The sequence below is a fragment of the Bacillus rossius genome, chromosome 15 (genome assembly GCF_032445375.1).
Source record: "Bacillus rossius redtenbacheri isolate Brsri chromosome 15, Brsri_v3, whole genome shotgun sequence".
NCBI classification, from domain to species: Eukaryota; Metazoa; Arthropoda; class Insecta; order Phasmatodea; family Bacillidae; genus Bacillus; species Bacillus rossius.
In genome coordinates this window covers 5912298-5935074 of record NC_086342.1, presented here as the reverse complement: position 1 = coordinate 5935074, position 22777 = coordinate 5912298, and the positions used below count along the sequence as shown (strand labels likewise).

The 22777-nt window shown below is 36.9% G+C and overlaps 1 protein-coding gene across 1 annotated transcript; it reads right to left on the bottom strand.

Moving 5' to 3' along the window:
* Positions 1-2179: 2179 nt before the first annotated feature.
* Positions 2180-22620, bottom strand: LOC134539708 (importin subunit alpha-7). Its single transcript, XM_063381930.1, has 9 exons — positions 22252-22620; positions 16844-17020; positions 15294-15512; positions 12739-12959; positions 11098-11361; positions 10049-10253; positions 8194-8337; positions 7084-7243; positions 2180-5962 (listed from the first exon to the last, which is right to left on the bottom strand). Exons 2-9 carry the CDS (start codon positions 17018-17020, stop codon positions 5772-5774), a joined length of 1581 nt encoding a protein of 526 aa, XP_063238000.1. The 5' UTR covers positions 22252-22620; the 3' UTR covers positions 2180-5771.
* Positions 22621-22777: the final 157 nt, after the last annotated feature.

Sequence of the window (22777 nt, the reverse complement as noted above, 5' to 3'; positions counted from 1 at the left end):
TTTCACTTAAATTTATTACATATTTAATACGTGAAGGCTGGGGATTATTATCAAAATTTTTGCCTGGGTCAAAGGAAAATCAAGATCTCTCTCTCTGTTTGAAAAGCCATATCACTTTTTTTTTGTTTATAGCTTTACATTTTGTGGCAGAGATTAAAACATGAAATAGAATTGCACACTTTTTTGCAGTGTAAGTCCCACTTTTTCTATACTATGTCTAACGTCTAACATATCACACAGTTTATTGGTCACACAGAGCCACACACTAACATTAAGGTGGAGCATAAAAATAATTTTTTTTGGGCCATTGTCAAGGATCAGCGATTGTTAAAATTTTATTCTTGCCTTGAGAAAATGAAAAGTTTGAAGTCTCAATACAATGTGCAGGCACTATGTAGCAAATAGTCAAATACAATCCAAACCAAGAAAAAGTTTGTCTCTTGGAGCAAACAAAATTACAGTATGTAATGTGGAACTGACTAAATACCAGAGCAATTTAGGTGAAATCTTTTAGAAATCAAATGTGTTGCAGCCTACTGTAAAATATAACACAAAGTACACATTAACATAATTCTGTGATTAAATGAGATCCTTCTCAATATAAATCTGATTAGTAAGTTTTCATATTTCCTTTGATTTAATTACCTGTTATTTTGATTTATTTTTTTTATGTTTTTGATCTTTTTATAATGGGATTGGTTTTTTTTTTTCTTCAGAAAATTAGAGTTTTGCAGATATTAATTCTCATGCCAACTGCACACTTCATGCAAAAATCCCATACCAAGGAACTCTTACTGAAGCATATGATTATATTATCTGAATGCATGTATTTTTCAGAACCCTACTAGTCATTGTGTTTCTGAAACAAATGTGTTTCTTTGTGCAGAAAACTCTAAACAGGCTTGAGAGTTTCGGAACAGTTCCTGTTGGTATCCCTGATGGTGTGCATTATATATTTGCAAAAATGGCGTCTGTTAGTGGCAGTGATGGCCCGGAGGGTGAATTAATTTATGTAAGTGAGCGAAGTGGGAGAAAGCAAGCTGAGAAAATACATAAATGGAATATTGTTCCAAAGGCAAGAGTGAAGTGTTTACCCTACATTAATATTAAAGGAAAGGAAGTTCCAGAGAGGAAAAATGGCGATGACTTCATGTGAGTATAAAATATAAACATAAGTTAGCTTTGTCCCAAATAGTACTATATTAATTTTGGTTATAAATTACATTATCAAAAATAAAATATTTATGTGATTAATTTAACAGTATTTATAATAAAGGATGCAAACAACAATGTTGCAAGAAAGTATCGGAAGCAATGCAAATAGAGGTTTTTTTCGAACTTTACAAGTTACGATTTTAAAAAAATCAGCAAGATACTTAAAATTATAAGCTTGATTTCATCAGTACCAGTGAAGTAACGGTGAATAAGTATAGATGCAGCCGAGTCAAATAAACCACAAAGAACTTCCTCAAAAATGTTGCTTATGCTTCAGCTGGAACTGTGGTAATTTTTGTAAAAACTGTCTTTGTTAACATGCATGTCATAACCCATGCAAGAGTTATTTAACTTGTTGCATCTCGCGTACTTCAGAAACTTAACCAACCTTAGAAAAAGGGGGGTTGTCTGTAAAGTCAGTTTACGGACGATAATTTTACGTGATAACGTCAGAAAACATTGATGAAAAATTGCATACTTTTTAATTTCCAAATATTATTTACATTTTTTGCAAATTTAATTTAAATAATATGTTCAAATATAATCACAAACAATTAGTTATAGAAATAAACTCAAATCAATATCAATACATTGTTAATTTGAAATTATGAAATTGGACACATAATTCAAATTTTTTAAATTGCTGCTTTTAAAAAGCTCGCCTTAACCTGTTTGATATTATAGAAGATTTTCTCGCACAGTGGTTGGCTGGTTCTTGCACGCTCGGCTCAGGCGGAATGTGACAATGAGTCGTGCTTTTTCGCGCATGCAGCCGGCATTCATCGATTTATAAGACGTTATCACGTCAAAAAAGGGAGCCACTTGTTCTTAAGTATAATATGTTGAAAAGGTGTGGTACATGCAGTTTTCAAAGGGACCGAATTGCACAAGGCGTGGTCAAGTGTAAGCAACACCCTTGTGACTGCCACTGGATGAAAGCAAGTGATAAATAAAACTGCGGTCATAGATAGAGATATATTTATTTCAGTAAATTTCGTTTACACTTGGATCTAAATGTTACAACTTATAACTCTGACCAACATTACAGCCAGAAATAAGTAATTCATTCATTTTCTGAGGTACAAATAATAAAGTTCGTTCTGGTAAAAATTGTTTTCGAACATGAGGTGGAGCCCACGACTAGCTATACGCCATGTCTGCCGTGGGGCAACCCCCAAGGTTTGTTACATTCACAACACTTCTCGGATACACATTCCACATCCCTGCAGAATACAAGAGGGAGGGGGGGTGGAAATCGGAGATCTTAAAAAATAAACGAGGCAGCATATACTCCCAACAGTCCACCTGCGATATGCTCTTTTCAAAAAAACACGCCACAAGTATCACAGATTAATTTATTTAGATGCTACGAATGGTACCCCCACGTGTAAATCAATATGCGTGGGGAGGGGGGCAGGCTGTCGCACTTTCCCCTCGGGGCGTCGTCAGCGCGTCGCGTCACCAAGTCCAGTCAGGTACTTTCAAATCCCTCCGCACTCCTATTTACAAAACAGTTTAAAAAAAAAAAAATACCTGCATGAAAGCACCACAGTTTATCAAGTACAAGTCTTCAGTTGAGTAACTTTAAGTCTCTCATCTCAGTCTAATTACCATGGTAACTGGTGCTACTGTGTAATAGTTATTTTTTACCTTGCGGTTTTCAAACCAAATATTGATCCCGTTTAAAATTTCGTGCAACACACACATCTTGCACAAAAGGAACTTAATATTTACTTCTATTTTTTTTCTCTTCCTATTATCCTGCTACACATTCACAGGATTTCCAAAACAATAAAAAATAAGATATCTATCAAAACACACATGGCAGAATTTAAATAATACAATAATTTCCGTGAATCTATTCTAAAAGTTTATACAAAGCCAGAGGAAGAGAGGTATGCTGATTAAAATTTTTCCAGTCATTATTGCCTTAAGCTGGTGGAATCTACGCTGGCATCATACTTTCTATTTATGTATCAATACACAGCCAATGAAAAAATTGCAGACACTGTTCAAAGCTCAAATACAAATTAACAATGAGAACAAAGGTAAAAATTGGTATGCAGGTTTATCATATGAGGAGCAATGACATACAATTGAGTTTGTAATGGAATTTTCTTGGAATAGTGGTCGGCTTCCACAGACTTTTAAATCTGAAAGACTTTGAGAGCAAAATATTTCTAGAAAAACAATTTTGAACTAAAGGGTAAATTCCTACTTAATTTAAGCTGTACCTACAAAAAAAAAATAACTATCAATAAAAAATAAATATAAAAAGTTCACCAAATATCATTGGTTGTACAACTGCACAGAATTAAAATTAATGAGAAAGTTAATTAGGTAACAATAACATTCCAAATACAATTTTTTTTTGTTTTTTCTACACCAGCACACTAAAGTTATTTTGATTTGAAATATAGTACAGTATTTATCCTGGTATTAAAACCATATTTTCAAATTAATATCAAATAATTTATATACTACATTACATCTGCTCACTATTTTCCAAATTCTTAACTTTTAGTAAACACAGGGCGCTGAAATTATACAGAAATAGAAAATGACAAGTATTCTCTTTTTATAAATTATAAAATAGTCCTTCAAACCAAACATTATCTAAATTTGTAATGTAATTAAATTTTTAAATTAATATCAAATAATTTATATGCTACATTACTTCTGCTCACTATTTTCCAAATTCTTAACTTTTAATAATTACAGGGCCCTGAAATTATACAGAAATAGAAAACGACAAGTATTCTCTTTTTATAAATTATAAAATAGTCTTTCAAACCAAACATTATCTAAATTTGTAATGTAATGAAAATAATACTGTGGTAACCTACACTTCTCCCAAGAATCCAATTTTTTTTTTGTGTTTTGACATCAAATAATGTGTACATGGCTAGTGTTTGCCAGATCTCCACCAATATGTACAAGGAAGTTTTCTAACAAATCTTAATATGTAACACCATACATTTTTAATGACATGTAAATCATTTTATTAACAACCTTTTAATTATAAAATTAGTAACTAACAATTAATTTTGTTCACTGGCATTTCATAATGAATTTACCAATACTGAAACACACATCACATTCTTTACGTACAATTTTTTTTTTTTGGAAAATATAATTTTTTAAGTACAATTATGTTATTAACATTAAAACTTAACTTTTGGCCTCTATGGTTTTAGTGAGACACCTTTACTTCTTCTGATTAATTGCATGTAGTTTTTATAAAGAAAGAACAGACAATACACTTTATGTACATGTCAGTTTAAATGTTTAAAACATGTCTGAAATACAGACAGTAACAATTCACCCAAAATGTGTCCACCCTTTAATTCTCACAAGCATTAATCAGAGAGGGAGAAAATATATTTTACAAAAATAACATTTTGTGATTACTGATTCTACACTTAATTTAAGGGTCACTTAGAGTTCTTTTTCATCAGAATGAGTGGGTCTCATGGAACTTAAGTAACAGATTGCTTTAGCAAACAATCTACTTGAGGTAAAACAGGTAAAAAGCACCAGTGATAAGTCTAGCGTAATCGTGAACGCTTTGTCGTCTTGTGCTGTAGTTGTCCGGTCTACTGCCTGAACCCATGCATAAAACTACGAACACACCCGAAACTGTGGAACAAATCAGCCAATAGTGTACGCCATAGATATCTTTGAAGTATAATACAGCATTATTAACAATACGTACATGCCATTTTGGACGTTACAACTTCTTCTAAAGCATGTCAAAAACTTGAGAAGCATGAAGCCACAGCTTATTTTGCTTCCATGCTGAACATTACCGTTGACAAAATTAGTACCACATATTAAGCACATGGTAGGTAGCTGTGTTATTCAGCGCACCACAATTAGCACACACAAAAATGGTTATCAAGATCGTATCCATTGAGGAAGGTAACAAAAACTGTTAAGTATGCATCTTTATGATGGTTCCATCAGAAACCCAAAAATCTCCTGTAAACATTCAAAATGTCAGTTTAACATCTAACGAAACCCACACGTATAACAATCAACAAAAATGTGGAAATTGTCCCAAATTACCTAACTATCAAAAAGCCTTAAAAAGAAAAAAAAACTGACATTATGGAGAACACATACGACACATACTTAACTATATATTTAGGTGCAATATTTGATTTAGCCGAGGACGTTAGTTACGTTGTACCTTCTACGTTTCACTCGACAAGTCGGTTGAACTTGTGTCGAGTCATCGCGCACGTCCAAACAGAATGTCCGAAATTCTAAGAAAGAAAACTGAGAACCAACGATTACGACCCTTACACGCTGCAGCATTTGTTTAACCATTTCCACCGCGTGCAAAGATCGTAAAAAAAATTATTTCGAACATCAATGCGCATCATTTGCCATTCTTTCAGATTACGTTCGGAATGAGATGACGGCACATTGCCAAATTTTTGTTATGCTTGCGTGAGGACAGCCCCTCGAAACCAATGGCACGCACGAGAAACAACAGCGACGCTGCTCTCCGGCCGGGGGCCGGGGCACCGGACCGACCTGGCACGGCCCCCTCAGAACTGGAAGCCCCCGCGCGGGAGGCCGTGCTCGGCGCTGAACTGGAACTGCTGCGTCTCCTGGTCGACCGAGGGGGCCACCTGCGAGTCTTCCTCCTCGCTGCCGAAGTAGCGCTCGATGATGTCGAACGCCTTCTGGTAGATCTCCGTGTTCTCGTGCGACTGCAGGAACTCGATCTTGTCCAGGCCTGCCACCACAAGAGAGAGCTGGTTCTCAGGCAAACTGCTCGGAAAAAAATGATCGGCCCGAATGAAAGGCTCTGAAAGCACGGCTTGTACACCTTAATCGCCCGAAATAATGTAATTCAGTTTACAACAACTTTACTTTTAAATGCTATTTTTCCCCCGGTTAGTCCCTAAAGAAAAATGCATTTTACCGTTCTGTTTTACCTCTTCAGCTTTAACCACCTTAACTTTTATTCACGAGACTCCAGCACTGTTAACTTCTACGCAAGTTTTAAATAAAACTAAGGACGCCTTTTTTCACTGAATACTACTGCAAATTTTAAGTTCGATGCTACGGTACTTCACGGACATACAAACACATCATTCGAGGTCATGAATCAATCTTCTTTGTGAAGTATTCGAATGCTGTACTTTGCCATAAAAAAAAAAAAAAAAAATCTTACGCCCTAGCATTTGCAATTTTACAGTGACTTCCGTATGGCCAAAGATAAGGGTTAACGAGCAGCTATTCCAAATCATCCACAATCCCAGTCCCTTCAGTTACAATGGCTCACTGAACTTACGAGAAGTCGTGGGTTCTGTCCTGACTGACTGTAGCCAGCACAGGGAGGTGGGTATCTCCCAAAATGGTATTCCTCCCACAAATTGTTCAAACCGTTTTACACTATCTATGTTAGGAGACAAAATTTAATGATTTTATTATTAACCCAATTTTTTTTTAAAACAGAAGAATTCAATGTTACTATTTTTATATTTTTTATAAAAGCTGCTTCGTAATCATTATGCTACAACAATAGTGCAGCATTTTTCAAGATAAAATAATTTAAAATAAAATGGTCTAAAACAAAAACATCCAGAACAATAAAAATAAATTAGCGAGCATTTGTGGTTTAAAAGTGATTCGATAACGGACGTATAATAAAACTAAATTAATTTTTTTTCTTCTGATCCACGCACATTGGCACAAATTTTTTGTCCGAATTAACGACATTCCTTGAAATTTAAACATTAAAACTTTTTTTTTTAACGATCTGAATTAGTTTTCCGTTAAATGCTACCTTATACCAAGGTGCAACTTGCGATCCGGTGTTGTCTCGGTATTCCCCGCCCCTCGTCGACTCACCGAAGCACTCCTCGATGAGCACGGCGTACGGGTTGACGCAGCCGTGGGCCTTGGCGTCCTGGTCGCCTAGCCTCAGGATGTTCTCCAGCCCGTTGAGGGCCACCTGCACTATCTTGGCGTCCATCACCGTCAGCAGGTCGCACATGGGCGGGATGCAGCCCTGAAACACCAGCCGGCACCGTCACTCCTCCGCCGTCAGCGGCTCGAGCCCGCGCGAGACAACTAGGGAGCAGCAGGCCTGCGCGATCTTCAAACACCAATACTTTTGTCATTCGAATGAAGTTCATAAGCACAATTTCTATCACTCACATTCACAACAAATAAATAATTATTAACTATACGGATCGGTATTCAATATAAATTACTACAGTATTAGAATAAAAATCACATATATAATTTTTATTCGTAAGTAGCTTTTTTTTTCTCCATCCAGTAAAAATATTTTTGCGTAGTTCATGCACATCGTAAAAATTCACTCTCATCGTTTTTTTCATGATGTGCATAAAGAAGTATAACTTCCACAACAACAACAAAAAACAAACCTTTCCAAAAATTGGAATTTTACTTGGAAAAATGTGTGTAAACCAAAACTAAATTGACCTGCTAATTTGAACTTAGACTCAGGAACCATTTGATCTTTAAAATTTGGGAAATTACTTAAATGCTTATGTCATACCAAAACCAGTTGTAAGGGGTAATTAAAGTATTAACGTCATTCCTCTTTGCCAGTCGAAAATAAAGAAACCAGAAAACATGAATGCATTAGCTACTCCCACCTTCAGTTAACATACAGAAATATAAAGTTTACAACAAGAAGTCATTAAATATTAAACATTTTTTAAAATGGTTAAACAGAATATGCATCTCTTGTGTAAGGAGATAGCATCAGCTCATCCATGTTGATCCTGCCAAAGGCACAGTACTTTTAACACTCCTGTTTCTGGCCCTATAAAATATATTGCCAGGCAATTGGTAACTGCTTATCTTCTTAACAATACACTTCATACTTTTTTTGAAAATTGCAAATTATAATAAAAGCAAAAAAAAAAAAATTACATGTATGTATACGCACAAACTATTACTTTGCGTAAATTATTATAATTAACTCACCTGATCAACAAGATATCGTATCTGCTCTGCTGTGCCTCCTGATGTTGCGTTTGTTATGGCCCACGCTGCTTCTTTTCTCGTCTTGAACTCCGCTCGCCCCAGGATGTCAATGATGACGGGGAAGATATTAGCATCTATTACCGCCTGAACGAACAAACACACACCCTCATCATGTACAGGCAATCGCAAACAGAACATTCCTGAGGAGATATGCTAATATACACTCTGTATAATAAAAACTTTTCTTGGCTAAAAGCAATCTAGAAATATTGAATTTGAAGATACAATTAAAGGCACAAACTTATACAAAAAAAAAAAATTAATGAAAGGTTACTTCTTAACAGAATTGCAACTGAAAAACCTTTTATACAACTATATGAGAAAAAATATTTTTTCGATCACCACATACATCTGCATAAATTCAACAAAGAATGTTATTTTTACATTCTTTTGTGGAATTTATGCAAATATAGTGCAGTAAATTACAGTGTTTGCTCGCATAATCATCTCACATTTTATTCTAAAATAAAGTTTGAAAAGTAGGGGTGCGACCATTATGCAGAAAAAATTTTTTGGCTGATGATGCCACTGTATGCCTACATTCAGACGATGTTGCTGCAGTTTCAACAAACGATGTCGCAGCAGTTTCAGACAACGACAGCGATGCAGACACCTGCGGAACATCCGACTTCAGTAATTTATTATTTACAGATGGATGCGATCTTTCCATGTGACGCTTCAAATTAGTAGAAGTGTAAGATCGCGTGTCCTTTCCACCACGAGAAACGTGGCAGTGACAAATATTGCACAAAGCCTTTTGGTCATTACTTTTACTAACAGAAAAGAAACTCCATACGTCACTCTTGCGATTCATTTCTGTAATATTATATTTTGTTGAAGAAAGCAGCACCATGTAAAATACAAATAAACAGGAAAGAAAATAATGCTGTTCGACAGAATCACGGAAATAGTAAACATACAAAGGTATCGCTAACAACAATAGTGACATTGTATCGATCTTGCTTCAAGACAATCGCAAACGTCACTCTCGCATGCGAAATGATGACTGCGCAGCCATCGATCGTTTTTACTTACGTGCGTCGTGCGATATCGCTGAACAAGTGACGGGTTTGTGTGTAGGCCTAGGTTAGAAAATACTTGGCGGCGCTTTATGTTAAAAAGACGTGGTTTCCCGAGTATAAAATTTATTGTTTTAAATCCTGCGCGGTTTTATATGGACAGCCGATTTATGAAACGTTTTCTATCACAATGGGTGCAAATAAATACAAAATTTTGTGACTGTATCGGCGCCTTGTATCGGCAAAAAAAAGTATTGGTCCGAACGATTCCGATACGTTAATATTGGCCGATATTAAGTATCGGTGTTTCGTATAAACTAGTCTATAAATGATGTTAGGAGGTAATTTAACTTTTGAGTTGTTGGTGACACTGACTGTGGAAGAATACCGTTACCAGGCGCCATTTTCTGTCTGTTCGGTTCGTGTTTTTAGAGAGTTCGTTATGTGCGGAACTTTGGAGTAACTTCGATGGTTGGTTGAAGATTACCGGGAACAATGGGTGTGCCGTGCACACAATACGTGTTGTGGGATGTAGGCTGGTGCGGTGACGTGTGTATGGACAATTCCGTGGGCATATATCAGTCGCAATTACTTGCGTGGTCCTCCGGTGGAAGCATGGATTCAACTTTAGAACAAGGGAGAGGTACCGTTCGATGGTAAACAATCGGTTATCGGTATCGTCCCACCTCTAATATATAGGTATAGGTATTATTCTGTTTTTATAATACTTTTGTCCTAGTCTTTGGCCTCGTGTGTAGACTACACTGTATCTGCACCTGGATCTGCTGGCGGTTGCCGGCGGTGATGTTGGAGATGGTCCAGCACGCCTCCTTGCGGATAGTCTCCTTGGGGTTGGCCAGCAGGTGCAGCAGGCACGGCAGCGCGGAGCAGTTCAGCACCACCTGCGTCTGCACGTCATCGCCCGTCACGATGTTGCCAACCGCCCGCAGCGCCGCCGATATCACGTTGTGCTGGTTGTGCCTGCGGCAAGCCCGCCACCACGCCCCGACAACTCTCCCCCCGAGCTCCCCGCTAACATCACGTTAAACGCTCCTAGGGGTGCGCAAACGGGTCCGAAGCCCAACAAAATACAACACATGTTGTGGCTGCCGTTCATAATGAACGTGTGTGTATAGCTGGGGTTTATACATGCAAATAAGCCATTTTAATCACTAATTTTGCGAATACAGGGGATTTTTTACATGTTTAATAAATAAACATGTAGCTTTCAAAATCGAAAAACATTAATTTATGGCTTGTAATAGGATAGCGTCCGTAGAGTTCATGATTAAATCCGACTTGCATCTACTACTTTCATTGTAACTTTTTTTTAAAAAAATTTGCACAATTATCTACGTTACGCTATATTTCGTACACCGAGAATAATAGAGCCACATCTCAAAAAAAAATAATTTTTTTTTTACATTTTTGTATATTTGTAATGTCTATGGCTACATCTATTCGGTACAACAAGGCCATATATGTAGTACAACAAATATTCACTTGAGATGAGATATGTCCAATATTACATTTCAAAATTTGTAAAACAGAAATCAGAATAACACAGCCACATGTTGACATGCGGCCTTATTATTCGTACAGCTGAGGGTGGGTTGGAATACACCGCGGCCATATTTCGACTTGCGCCACAGAAACAGTGCCGACATTACGCACTTGCCGATTGCCGAAGCTGAGATCAAACTTTCAATCATTCACCCTCCTGTAAAAATTTTAAGTTTTTTTTTTTGAGACGTGGCCCTATTATTCCCGGTGCGCGCGGGATTCGGGTTGCTGGGCGGTCAACGACGCGGGGCGACGCACTCACATCAGCAGCTCGACCAGACGCCTGCAGACCCCGGCGTCGATGACCGCCTGGATCTTGTCGTTGGGGCCGTCCGACAGGTACGACAGGGCCCAGCAGGCGTCCGCCAGCACGTCGCCGTCGGCGTGGAACAGCAGGCGCGACAGCACGGGCAGGCAGGGGGACACCTTCGAGAACACGGGCGGCGGGTTCTTCCCGCGGCAGAGGTTCGACAGCGCCCACACCGCGTTCCTGATCATGGACAGCTTCGCCGACTTGCTCAGCAACCTGCAGGGGGAGGAGAAACTAGCAGGTGCGAATTCCATTCCTGGTGTTCTCAGGCTCGAGGAGGGAAAGACATGAGCCGTGTGACAGCGTCTTACATTCAGCAGTTTTCAAGCCACAATAATAAGCATTACAGATATTTATCTTTCCCTTAAAAGATACCACATTATTAAATGGAATACTGAAGTAAGAACAGATTGCATTAAATATTTTTCTGTATGGAATAAGTTTCAAAAAGACATTTTTTGAAGCATGTCTGTAACAGGTGTATTAATGGTATTTTAAACTCTTAATTCTACAATGGTTTAAAAAAAAAATTTGATTAATGTGTGCCTTGTGCCTTGGAGACAACCAATTTTCTAATATCAAGAGTGTCTTCTTAGTTTAAGGAAAACAAAATCAGGGAAACTGATCACTGAAAATCAGCGAAACTGATTCATACATAGTTAATACATGACATTTAGTATTGCCAAACAAAAAAAAGAACATATTTTTGCCTATTTTGAAATGTGGGATTTAGTACACATTAATTTTTAAACAAAACATTACATCAAAGATTATAACCATTAATTTAAAGGTGACAAAAGTTTCAAGTAAAAACAACACATTTTACATTCAACAAAACAAAAAAAAAATTGCTTAATTAATTTTCTTGTTATTTTGGTGAACTTTAATACAGTCAGCAATATTAGGGGATTTCAGTGACCAATTCTACAATTTCCAAACTTTGTGTGCGGGAAAAAAAAAGGGGATATGTCAAAATTACTTAAATTGAGATATCAAACATTTAAAGTTCCTTCCGAGTGTGCAATATCAGTAATAATTAATCAATCCAAAAGTTCAGCGCGCCATAGAATAACACGCAAGGGTGCTAGACTTAACCCGTTCGGACCAATTTGCAGAGCTCGTTCTCCTTTATTCTATACCATATAAAAAAAAAACATTTTTTGCCAACATTTTTTTACTTATCCTCTTATTACAGCGCGCCCGCGCTTTTCTACCATTCGTGATGACTTCATGACAATTTTCAGGTGGTGATTGGGTAACTCTTCAAGCTAAAGCCAATTGTTTCCAGGAATAGGCCAGTTCTGCCGAAAACCCAACCATTTTTTTTTTGTATTGTCGAGCTTCGAGCATGATTTATGATTTTGAGTGGACAAGGCACTTGGATTGATTAAAATATCTTTAATTAATTTCTCACTTCATCACTCAAACAATTTTTTTATTAAAAAATTAATAATATTTTTAACATTACAATATTTAAAGTTAAGTACCGAAAACTGCTCAAATAGCACTATTTTACACCTTAAAATACAAATTTTTACGGGGGAGGACCTGTCGGGTACTCGACGAGACGCGTCGCGGGGCGCAAACACTCACTGCAGCAGCGGCACGAGGATGCCTGAGTTGAGCACGTGGTCCCGGCACTCGGGGGAGTCGCCCGCGATGTTGCCCAGCGCCCACACCGCCTGCTCCTGCACGTCCTCGAACTCCGAGCCCAGCAGCTGGATGAAGATGGGCACGGCGCCCGCCTCTATCACCATGCGCGTCTGCAGCGACGTGCCGGACGCTATGTTCGTCAGCGCCCACGCCGCCTCGAACTGGGGGGCACACACACGCACGCGCACACGAGATGCTCAGGCCTTCTTCCGCCGAGTACCAGTTCATGCAGTGCCATTTCGAACGTTACTGAAACTGGGGCAAAGCACCACAAACACAGATCAATAGAAGATAAATTATGATCCAACGATAAACTATAATAAAAAATATTACATTTTTCTTCCTTTTTCATTTGGTTACTAAGTGATGATACAAGATATAGGCAAAGGAAAAAAAAATTCTTTCATTTTTTGATGGCAAATTTTGGCAAGGTTACCATATTAATGTGAATGAAGGCCAATCCCCACTTTAGGATGTATTCTCCACCAAAAATAATGTTATTTTTCTTCTACACAGAATCACTATCACGAACTCGTTTTTATACAGTACAACCCTGTTATAACATTCTCCAAGGGACCAACATAAAAAAATGTTATAAGCAGGAAAATGTTATAAGCAGGAAATCATCTTCACTTTGTAAAAATTACGCGTGGATTGATTAAATTAAAAAGTATAGGTAAAACAACACAAAATACAGGAGTAATACACTAAGTACAGCAATAGAGTGGAAAATTGGTTAATTTTATTTATATATAATACCTAATAATATGCTAAAGAAAAAAAAATGTTTTGTACGATACAGTTCAAAGTTGAAACAGAAATATTCAACTCTTTTGCAATCACAACACGCATTTTGTTGGGGTTCTTGTCCACTTGGTTAATAAACTGAATTTTTTCAGCTACAGAATATATTTTCGCTTATATTTATCGGCCATCATAGCCGTACAAAAACCTGAATAAAATTTCAATACGGCGTATTTTAATTAAATACGACCGTCACTACAATAAGTAAAAAATAAAAAATAATTACGGTAAAGGTTAACCACAAACAAAATCCGTGAATATATCCATAGAACAGTTAACCATCTCAAGGGGTTAAACATTTGAAACAAAAACCACCACCATAGACTACAGTAGCACTGTTTCCGACCATGTATCAGTGCACAAAATGTGCATCATAAGTATAAAGGAACAAGTCATAGGCTAACAAGCGCGAACAGGACGCCATATTGATAGTCAATCCGGTGCAAGTTGTGGAGTGCGTGTGTACCACGTCTATGGTGAACTACACAAATGTAAACATCTGATGTTTGTATAGGCGTGCTGTATTTTCTAGCTATGGTTTCGCTCTAAATTATGACTTTGAAGGAAGGGATACTGCAAATTGTGGCAGTTATCAAAGCAAATTTGAACGTTAAAGGCGGGAATGTAGAAATTTTAATATTGTTACAGGCGGGAAATTAAAGCATTGTGATAAATGGAGAAATGACGGGACCATGAAATTATGGTGTTATAGGCGGGAAAATCTTAAAAACGGGAATGTTATAACCGGGTTGTACTGTACATACTTCACCACAACAATCATGCATGCTGATGCACATTATTTGTCTGTTGTAATTACTATTAGAATTTTCTTTTTTTGATATTAGAACCTGAGATGCAGATGTGTTACCTATTTTTAGCCAATCATGAATAACAGGTGGATAATTGTAAATCTTACGAACAAGTTAAATGTAAAATTCTATTCTGCGCAACGCGTCTAACCATGCAATTGACATTAACTTTACCTTTAAGAATGAAAATATTTTGATGCATAAACAAGCTATCAACATGAGAAATAGATATTCATAGGGTGCATTTCCTTAGCTAACACAGCCAATAACTTGTGCTCCACTTTTTTTTTTTACTTGTAGGCAGTTGGTAGTAATGCATCACTCTTTTCTGATAAGTTGGTTATTCTGTTTACATTTTTTTTTCTCCCGATTTGTTGTTGATGAAAAAAATTAGCACATATGAAAATTTACTGTATAGTTACCCAATTTTCGTATGTTACATTCTTCTTGGATTTTTCTTTGTGAACGATTTAGGGCCGACCCCTGTTTTTTCGTGAGCCTTATTTTATGTATAAATTAATTGGTGTCTATTCTGATGTTTAATTTGAGATTTTAACCCTTTGAGGCACACAGAAATATATTAAAAATAAATTAGAATCCTATTGCGTAACTTTTAGCAGACGTGGTGGAAGGAAAAATTAAAGCAGCCAATGTTGCTTTATTCTTGATAGGATCGCCAGATAGCAGCACAAGGCTCACTCACGCGAGGTATTTCGGCAATACCACTGAAACATTGCGAATAGTAACATTTTTTCAAAGTGGTATCGTGGAAATACCACTACAAAACAAAGGGTTTTAAGCGAACCTGAAATGTTCCCACCGGAAGTGAACGGTGGAGGCTACTGTCCGCCAGTGCTGCGTCCCGGACGATGAAGTGCTCACCTGGAGGGTGCAGTTGGTGTTGTTCTGCAGGAACTCGACGAAGCGGGGCACGATGCCGGTCTGGATCACCTCGTCGATGGGCGGATTGGGCTCCCGCGACAGCAGCTTGCGGAACTTCTGGGTGGCCGCCAGCTGTTCGTCCACGCTGGAGGAGTAGAGCGCCTGCACCATGGTCCCCGTGATGCCCGGCGTGGAGTTGCTCAGGGACACTACCTCCTCCTGGAAACAACCAGTCCACACCATCGCAACTTACTCCACTGGCGAGTTAAGCCCGCCGCACACGGTACAACATTCCTTACGATATCGTAAGCTAGGAGTCGTACTGGCTCCACTACTAGTTTCTTCACTCGAATTCAAACTGGATACTAGTAGCTGCACGAGCTGGGCTACTGGTTTAGCGTGATAGACTGCGTCCTATTTTCGTTGCTTGGTGTGTTCCGATATTTAAGGAGTGGCCAATCAGAACTCACGGAAACAGCACGAGGGGTTGTTCACACTTTCAGGCGCGCATGTCGTGATAAACATGGACGGAAAGAAGTGGAATAGTGACCAACTCCTCATTTTAATATGTGCATACAAAGAAGAGCCTTGTTTGTACGCAGTAAAAAATTTGTGAATTATCATAATAAAAATTTGTTGTGGAGAATATTCTCTTAACAAAACTAGTAAGGCAGCTAGAATCGTGTGCAGCAGAAACATGTAGCGCACCTAGTGTTTCAGCTTGTAGCCTACACAGTATAGAAACCAGTAAGCAAACTAGTAGAAAATATTGTACCGTATGCGGTGGGCTTTAGGGTAAACTGTTTCGCCAACATCTAGGGCATTACGAAACAAATGAGATTAAACAGTAATAGCTAATTAACAAGGGACGAAAACGCATTGATTGATTCTTGCCAACAACCTCCTACACATTGGCCATGGTTTGAGCTTGCCGGAAATCAAACTTATATATCACATTGTTGGTAGACTCGTAATCAGACCACACTCCCCTCTATTGGCCAATGCAACACAGCTTTATTAGATTTAGGGGAAAAAATTTGCTTCTTTAGCATATTTTCTACATTTAAGGTTTCAATTGCCTGATACCACGGACAAACATACCTGACCACCCAGCGAATCAACATCAAGAAAAAACGAAATCACGGAAATGTCCTGAGAAAAATTTCAGTTCGGATCCACTCGGTTTCGTACCTGAGCATCCGTGATGCAAGCAAGTTCTCAAAATATACTTAGATAGAGACAAGATTTTATCACAATTCACCATATAATCTTGTCCCTACCAATGGATGCTTAACCTGTACTATTCTACCGACCATTAAATTAATTTCTGTTTGCAGTTAGCCAATGTTGCATTGCATACGCACACGGGAGGTTTTTTTAATTTTTTAAAATCTTCTCGGAACATGTTGGACAAAACGTCAAACAAGAGTTCGCAAGAAACTGTCAACACTCTCTAAGGTCATTCACGCGGGCCATTCGCTCTTAAAACGCGATGTGCCGAGAAGGGAACCCTCTTCCTCGACGCCACGTGCTACCGGCCCCCGACGCACCTGCATGGTGCCATCCTCGTCCGGGGAGGTGGGGATGGGGACGTTGCGCCTCTTGAACAGCTGCTGCTCCCGCTTCTGCTTGCGCAGCTGCACCCCCTCCTCCTCCCGCCTCCGGCGCAGCTCCTGGGAGTCCAGCCCCACGTTCTTGTAGCGGTACTTGTGCGTCGGACCAGACATCTGCGAGCACACCACACTCCGTCACCCTCCAGCCCAATCAACGTACACGTTCCTTTGAAACCCTTTGAACTCCTATGTCGAGCAAGGTTCGCCGTCCTTAATATCCGTTTCCAATCTGGCTCGCCTGTCCCTTGGAATCACATTGCATAGAATAATTGCACACAATTCAAGAATTAGGGAGCTATACTTGAAAAATAATTGAGCAGGATTTTTAATACGGCAAACCTGATTCAAAATTGGAGTTCAAAAACATTAAGATGTCCTAAATAATTTTAATTATGCAGCAAGAGCTCAGACCAGGGCCACAGAAGGGAATGGTGAAGGTTTGGGATTTTTATTTTTTGGCTGCCAGAGTCCACCCCGACCAGGGCGAGAATTACAAGTGTCTGGATTATAGAATTAATCGTAAACTTTACTAGTGTCTCAATTATAGAATTCATCGGAGACTTTACAAGCTAAACGATACAGATTTTGTTTTCAGTTATGGCCATGGTAAGTTTACTGTCTTTAGATATTATATTAATTATGGGACTTTAAAAACTGTACACTAAGTACCCAATAAAGTGAAGGCCTTATAAGTTTTATTTTTGCCCCAGACCCTAGTTTTTCGTGACGGTCCTTGTACAGACTTTAAATACAAGGAACACAAAACAAACTGACAAAACAAAAATTTGAGTGATTTTTTTGTCACTTTTAATGTCTGTACTATACTGTTATCATTGATCACTTACTTTTTTTTTCTCATAAATACTTCCCAAATAATTTTAAACTTTAGTGTAGTGCACTAAAAATTAGTTTTGGATAGTTGGGCATTGTTGCAAGGAATGAAGCCAAATTTACATGCTGTATAATTTGAACAAAAAAAAGAGGTAAAAAGTAGATTTTTGTCAAAGTTCAAGTGAAAAAATATTTCTTTTCTGAGGGATATCAACATGGAAAAAATAAAAAATAAATTAAACACACAGATTTTTGACTGCACCTGTGAATAACACAAACTTCACTAAAAGCACCTTTATGCTAGACAATTTAAAGTTAGATCTTACTAGGTTTCGAAAGCAAAATATACCACCTTATATACACAAAATATTGGTCCTGATTAATTGCATTTTACTTGTCATGTAGTACTTAACCATGATCAATAACAAAATAATTTATAAAGGGTTGGGAATATGAGTTGGTATTACAGCCAGACAGCTAAATTGAAATGCCTGAGACAAAGATACGAGTTTGACATAAAAACTCTTAAGGCCTGTGAACAGCTTTACTGTATCACCTGAAAAAACAAGATTAGTTAATAAGAACTCATTTGTGATTCAACGAAGTTGGTATATGACAAATAAATTCTATAAATAAAAAAACACTGCACAATCTGAGTTGTAATTTACACATTTGAATGTGTTTATTAGGTAACTAACCCAATTTAAATGATAAAAATTTTTGCAGATGAACTGCTTACTTAAGATATGTTTGGATGTGCAGCATATTCTAAGCAATTCGGTTGTGTACAAAGCTGGTATATGTTAGCTAGGCATTTATAAATCAAACCAATTTTTTTTGTTCTGTAACACTGTAACTTAAATAATAACAGCCATAAGCAAAGTAGAATTTTTTAAATATCAAGTGGACATACAAATCACCACTTTAATGATTTCATTTTGATGTCTGTAACCCTGGCTACACATAAGAAGGTGTATAATTTGCACAAATGTGGACAAAATTACAAGATCCCAATTGTGAAGACCGATCCTTAAAACCCGCAAATAAAATACCAATCTCAGTGGATTACTGTTTCCTTATCAGAAGTGATGTACGTATTGTGCTTATGTCTACAAATCCAAAGTTCCATGTTTACATTTTGATTAACCATTTTTAGGTTTGAGTTCACTGTGGAGAACTGGCTCATATCATTATTCCAGAAGCACCAAATCCTATAAAGAGTCAAATACAACAAGATAAAACAAAGTGTAAAGATATTTAATCCTGTTTTCAGTATTTAAAAACATTAAACAACGTGTACCATAAATGACAGGAAACAGCTAGGTGGTGTATCTTTTTTAATCATCTGCTTAATAACCAGCAGAGAATTCTATATGCCAATAGTTATATATACAGTACTAGCTGAAGTACTTGGCGTTGCCCGGGCTAAACACATCATAAAATAAGAAACATCACTACAGAGTTTCAAGTCTGTAGGACAAACACTTGGAAAATGGGAAATTTTGATTTGGAAGTCCCATTGATTGCCAAATCTTGTTGCATAGAAACTGGGACGCCAATCTTCAGTTTCATTTTGTGGGAAGGCAGGTAAACCCTAGTCAAGACGTGATGGACGCTCCAAATGATAAGAGCGTTACAAATTCAAGGTAAAGCCACCTATTAACGAAGTTCTAAACTAAACTGTTATTAGCACCTTCTGTTCATTAGCAGCCGCGAGCTTCACTAAGCGGTTGGGTTTTCCAAGGAGAAGAATAGGAAGTTGCAGACCTTACTATATGACCGTGTAGTAGACATAGAGATATGTCACAAGCTCACTGTGTCTATGACCTACCTCCTATAATTTTTTTATTATAAAACTGAATTTACCTCTTTCACTTCCTTAGAGATGGAATGTCTAATTATATGTAGTCTATGTCATTCTCTGGCCCATAAACTATCTACATGCAAAAAATGATGTTGATCCATTGCTCCGTTGCTGCGTGAAAGAAGGACAAACAGACAAACTTACTTTAGAATGTATAATATTATTAGTAGGGATAGACGTGCGACATCATTGGAAGACCATTAAAGAAAAATATTATTTCACAGGCATGCAATGGACTGTGTAAGAAACAGGGATAGCATCCAATAAGCCAACTTACAGGTTTTGGGTTGGATTTCTCCTCTCAATAATGCCCCGTTGAAAAAAATAAAATAGTCCTAACCTGTTTCCAAATAGATTATTTTCAGTATAGAGTGAATAACAAAAAGTGTTTAGGTAAATGTGAAATAAAAATGAGTGATTTAAGTGAAAGGTGGATGGCTGTATAAAAGAATGATTAAAATCTTTTTTTATAATACTTAAAATTCTCAAAATTTGTGTTTTTTATGCCCACTTAAAACCTTTCCCTTAAGTTTTCACTAATTAAAAAATTTACCTACCGGGTGTTTCTGCTATTGAGGTAACAATGAGAAATGAGAAAAGGAATCTAGTTTTAGGTTGGACAAAGAATGAGGTGAATCATACATGACTCACAAGTCTGACTCACTTTCTTACAACCTTCTCTATGATTTCAGTATTGCTTTCACTTGAAACAGAATGACATTGGCTTAAGTAAACACTAGCCTAAATTATTCACATAAGAAAATTAAATTTGCACAAACAAGTGAATTAAATCATAAATATTAAAATATTTCATACTTAAATAACTTATAACAGATGCCATAAAAAATACACCACAGCAATATGACTAAATCATAATTTATTTTAAGGTGCTTGTGGGGGTTAATTGAAACTCTAAAAATATTAAAAACTAAATTGATTTTTTTTTTCCTGTTAAATGCTATTGTTTCCTAATAACTTGCAAAAGAATTATTTTTTCTACAACTAGCAATTTTCCCCCTTTTTCAATCGCAAATCTGTGCCACTCCTCTCAGCTTCCTGCCAAGAGCAAGTGGAGCAAGCACAAACAAACTCCCCAGCTAACAGTAGAATATTGGTTATGTAATATTTCTTAAATAAGCGATAAAACCCAGTTCAAAAATTGTTATGCCCTCTGCATTCACTCTCTCAGAAGAGTGGCCCAAATTTTTATTTGAATATAGGGGATTAGGCAAGAAAAAGTAAAGTCTGAATTCAAGAATGTTCTTTGTGAAATAATTAACAAGTAAAAGCAGCCTTAAGAGCCTTATAAAAAAAGCCTCTATTCGACATGTTTTATATAATTCTCTAAGAGGGTGGTTGGTTGGATAAGGTTAACTATATTTAAAATACTATAAAATAGCATGAACTGTTGGTTAGGTTAAGACAGCTACCTTTCAAATAGTATGGACAGTTTGTTAGGTTAGCTACAATTGAAACACTGTGATAGTGTTAGAATGGTCATATGGGTTAGGTTTGCTACCTTCAGAATACGATAAAATATGTTGGCTATATTACAAATACTGTATAATCTTTTGAATGGTTGTTTAAGAATTACAAATTTGAAAAGTAGCTAATTCCACCTAACACACCATCCATAGATACCTACCAAGATTTTACGGTATCTAGCCTAACTAAATAAAATCGTAAACTACTTCACATAGAAAACTGGAGAACCCAAAAATCTTACTTTATACATAACATTATCCTTCACAATTACTAATGAGTCATTGTTATGAATTATAACAGAAGAGATGTGAAGCAACATTTTCAATGTAGATTTCAAGGAAAATACAACCACATACACTGTATGTGATTCCCAATGAATTAAAAAAATTAATATTTAAAGGGTCAAACTTCATACTTTAATTCAGGTCTGAAAATTAACACCCCATGAATTTCATATAATTTTTCAGGTTTTATGGTGATTAGTTTTATCACAACCACCTTAAACTGAGGCCATATATTAACTGGCGGAGAAAGTCATCTTCCGTGATAGCACACTCAAATTTAAGTCAGAACTACATCAGAAAGAGCATTCTACCATCTCAATTTGTCTGAAAGTGTGAAAAAGTAACAACAAAGAACTGCATAATCTTTTGCTCTCTAACAACCACTATTTCTGCAGGGAGAGATCAAGAGAGAGCGAGAAAGTCTTCTTGCAAAAACTTTCTTGTAAAATGCTCTAGAGAGAGCATTTTAAATTGAGAAAATGCATGAGAAGCACTGTTTTTGTTGAGGAAAGACATTTGCACTAAGGCAAACATATGAGAGGCAAACTGGATTAGGTTATAAGAACAGAAAATTTGTATTATGAAATAATATTGTGTCCTATCCAAAAACTGACAAAAAAATATGCACTGAGTAATTATGAGTAAATAGTGGAATAAATGAAGTGTACAGTATTGCTCAAGGGCTGATATAATTAGATACACAGAGCAATGAACATTAAAATTTGACAGATATTCGGCTTTGGAATCATTTTTGTCAGGTGACAATATCAAATGTTCTTCGAAAATACTGATTAGAAATACAATGGCGAAAAAAAAAATATTTTACCACTACATAAGAATAAGGATTTCACTAAAACTAAGAAAGATAACCACATATTTACCTTATTTCTTCGGTTTTTTAACTTTTCGTTGGGAAAATTTCATGGAACCTTCTTCTTTTACTTTAACACGCTTTCAGCTAGAAAGGTAAGAATTTTAGGGTATGATGGGTATATCGTAATCGAGACTATCGATAGTTTGAAATTAAGGTTATTTTCTAGACTGTACATGAATACCATCAATTAAAACATATTCTACAAGATACTCGAAATATTATATTCGAATAGTATGACAAACACACAAAACACAATAAAAGAATTCTAAAATTAGAAGCACCCATGAAATCAAATATTTATTTCTAGGCCTGCTTTCCTGCTCTATGGTTCTGCCCAAATTCATATATACAAATATTTGATTTATATCACTTCACCCAAAGAGCCAAACTGTCAAGATGAAAGGGCGAGTAATAACTAGGTCAAGGTTTTCATATTAAACGAAAAAATAAGTTGTTAAAACATAAGAAACTGACGGTGGTATTGGTTTTATCTCTCGCGTGATTTAATTACACTGTTATAAATTTACGCATAT

Coding starts and splice junctions, on each gene's coding strand:
- LOC134539708 (XM_063381930.1), bottom strand. CDS start 17,020: ATGTCTGGTCCGACGCACAAGTACCGCTACAAGAACGTGGGGCTGGAC. Junction 8,338..10,048: donor GCAACCGCCAGCAGATCCAG/GTGCAGATACAG, acceptor TTGTTCGTTCAG/GCGGTAATAGATGCTAATAT. Junction 5,963..7,083: donor GCTCATCGAGGAGTGCTTCG/GTGAGTCGACGA, acceptor TTGTGGTGGCAG/GCCTGGACAAGATCGAGTTC.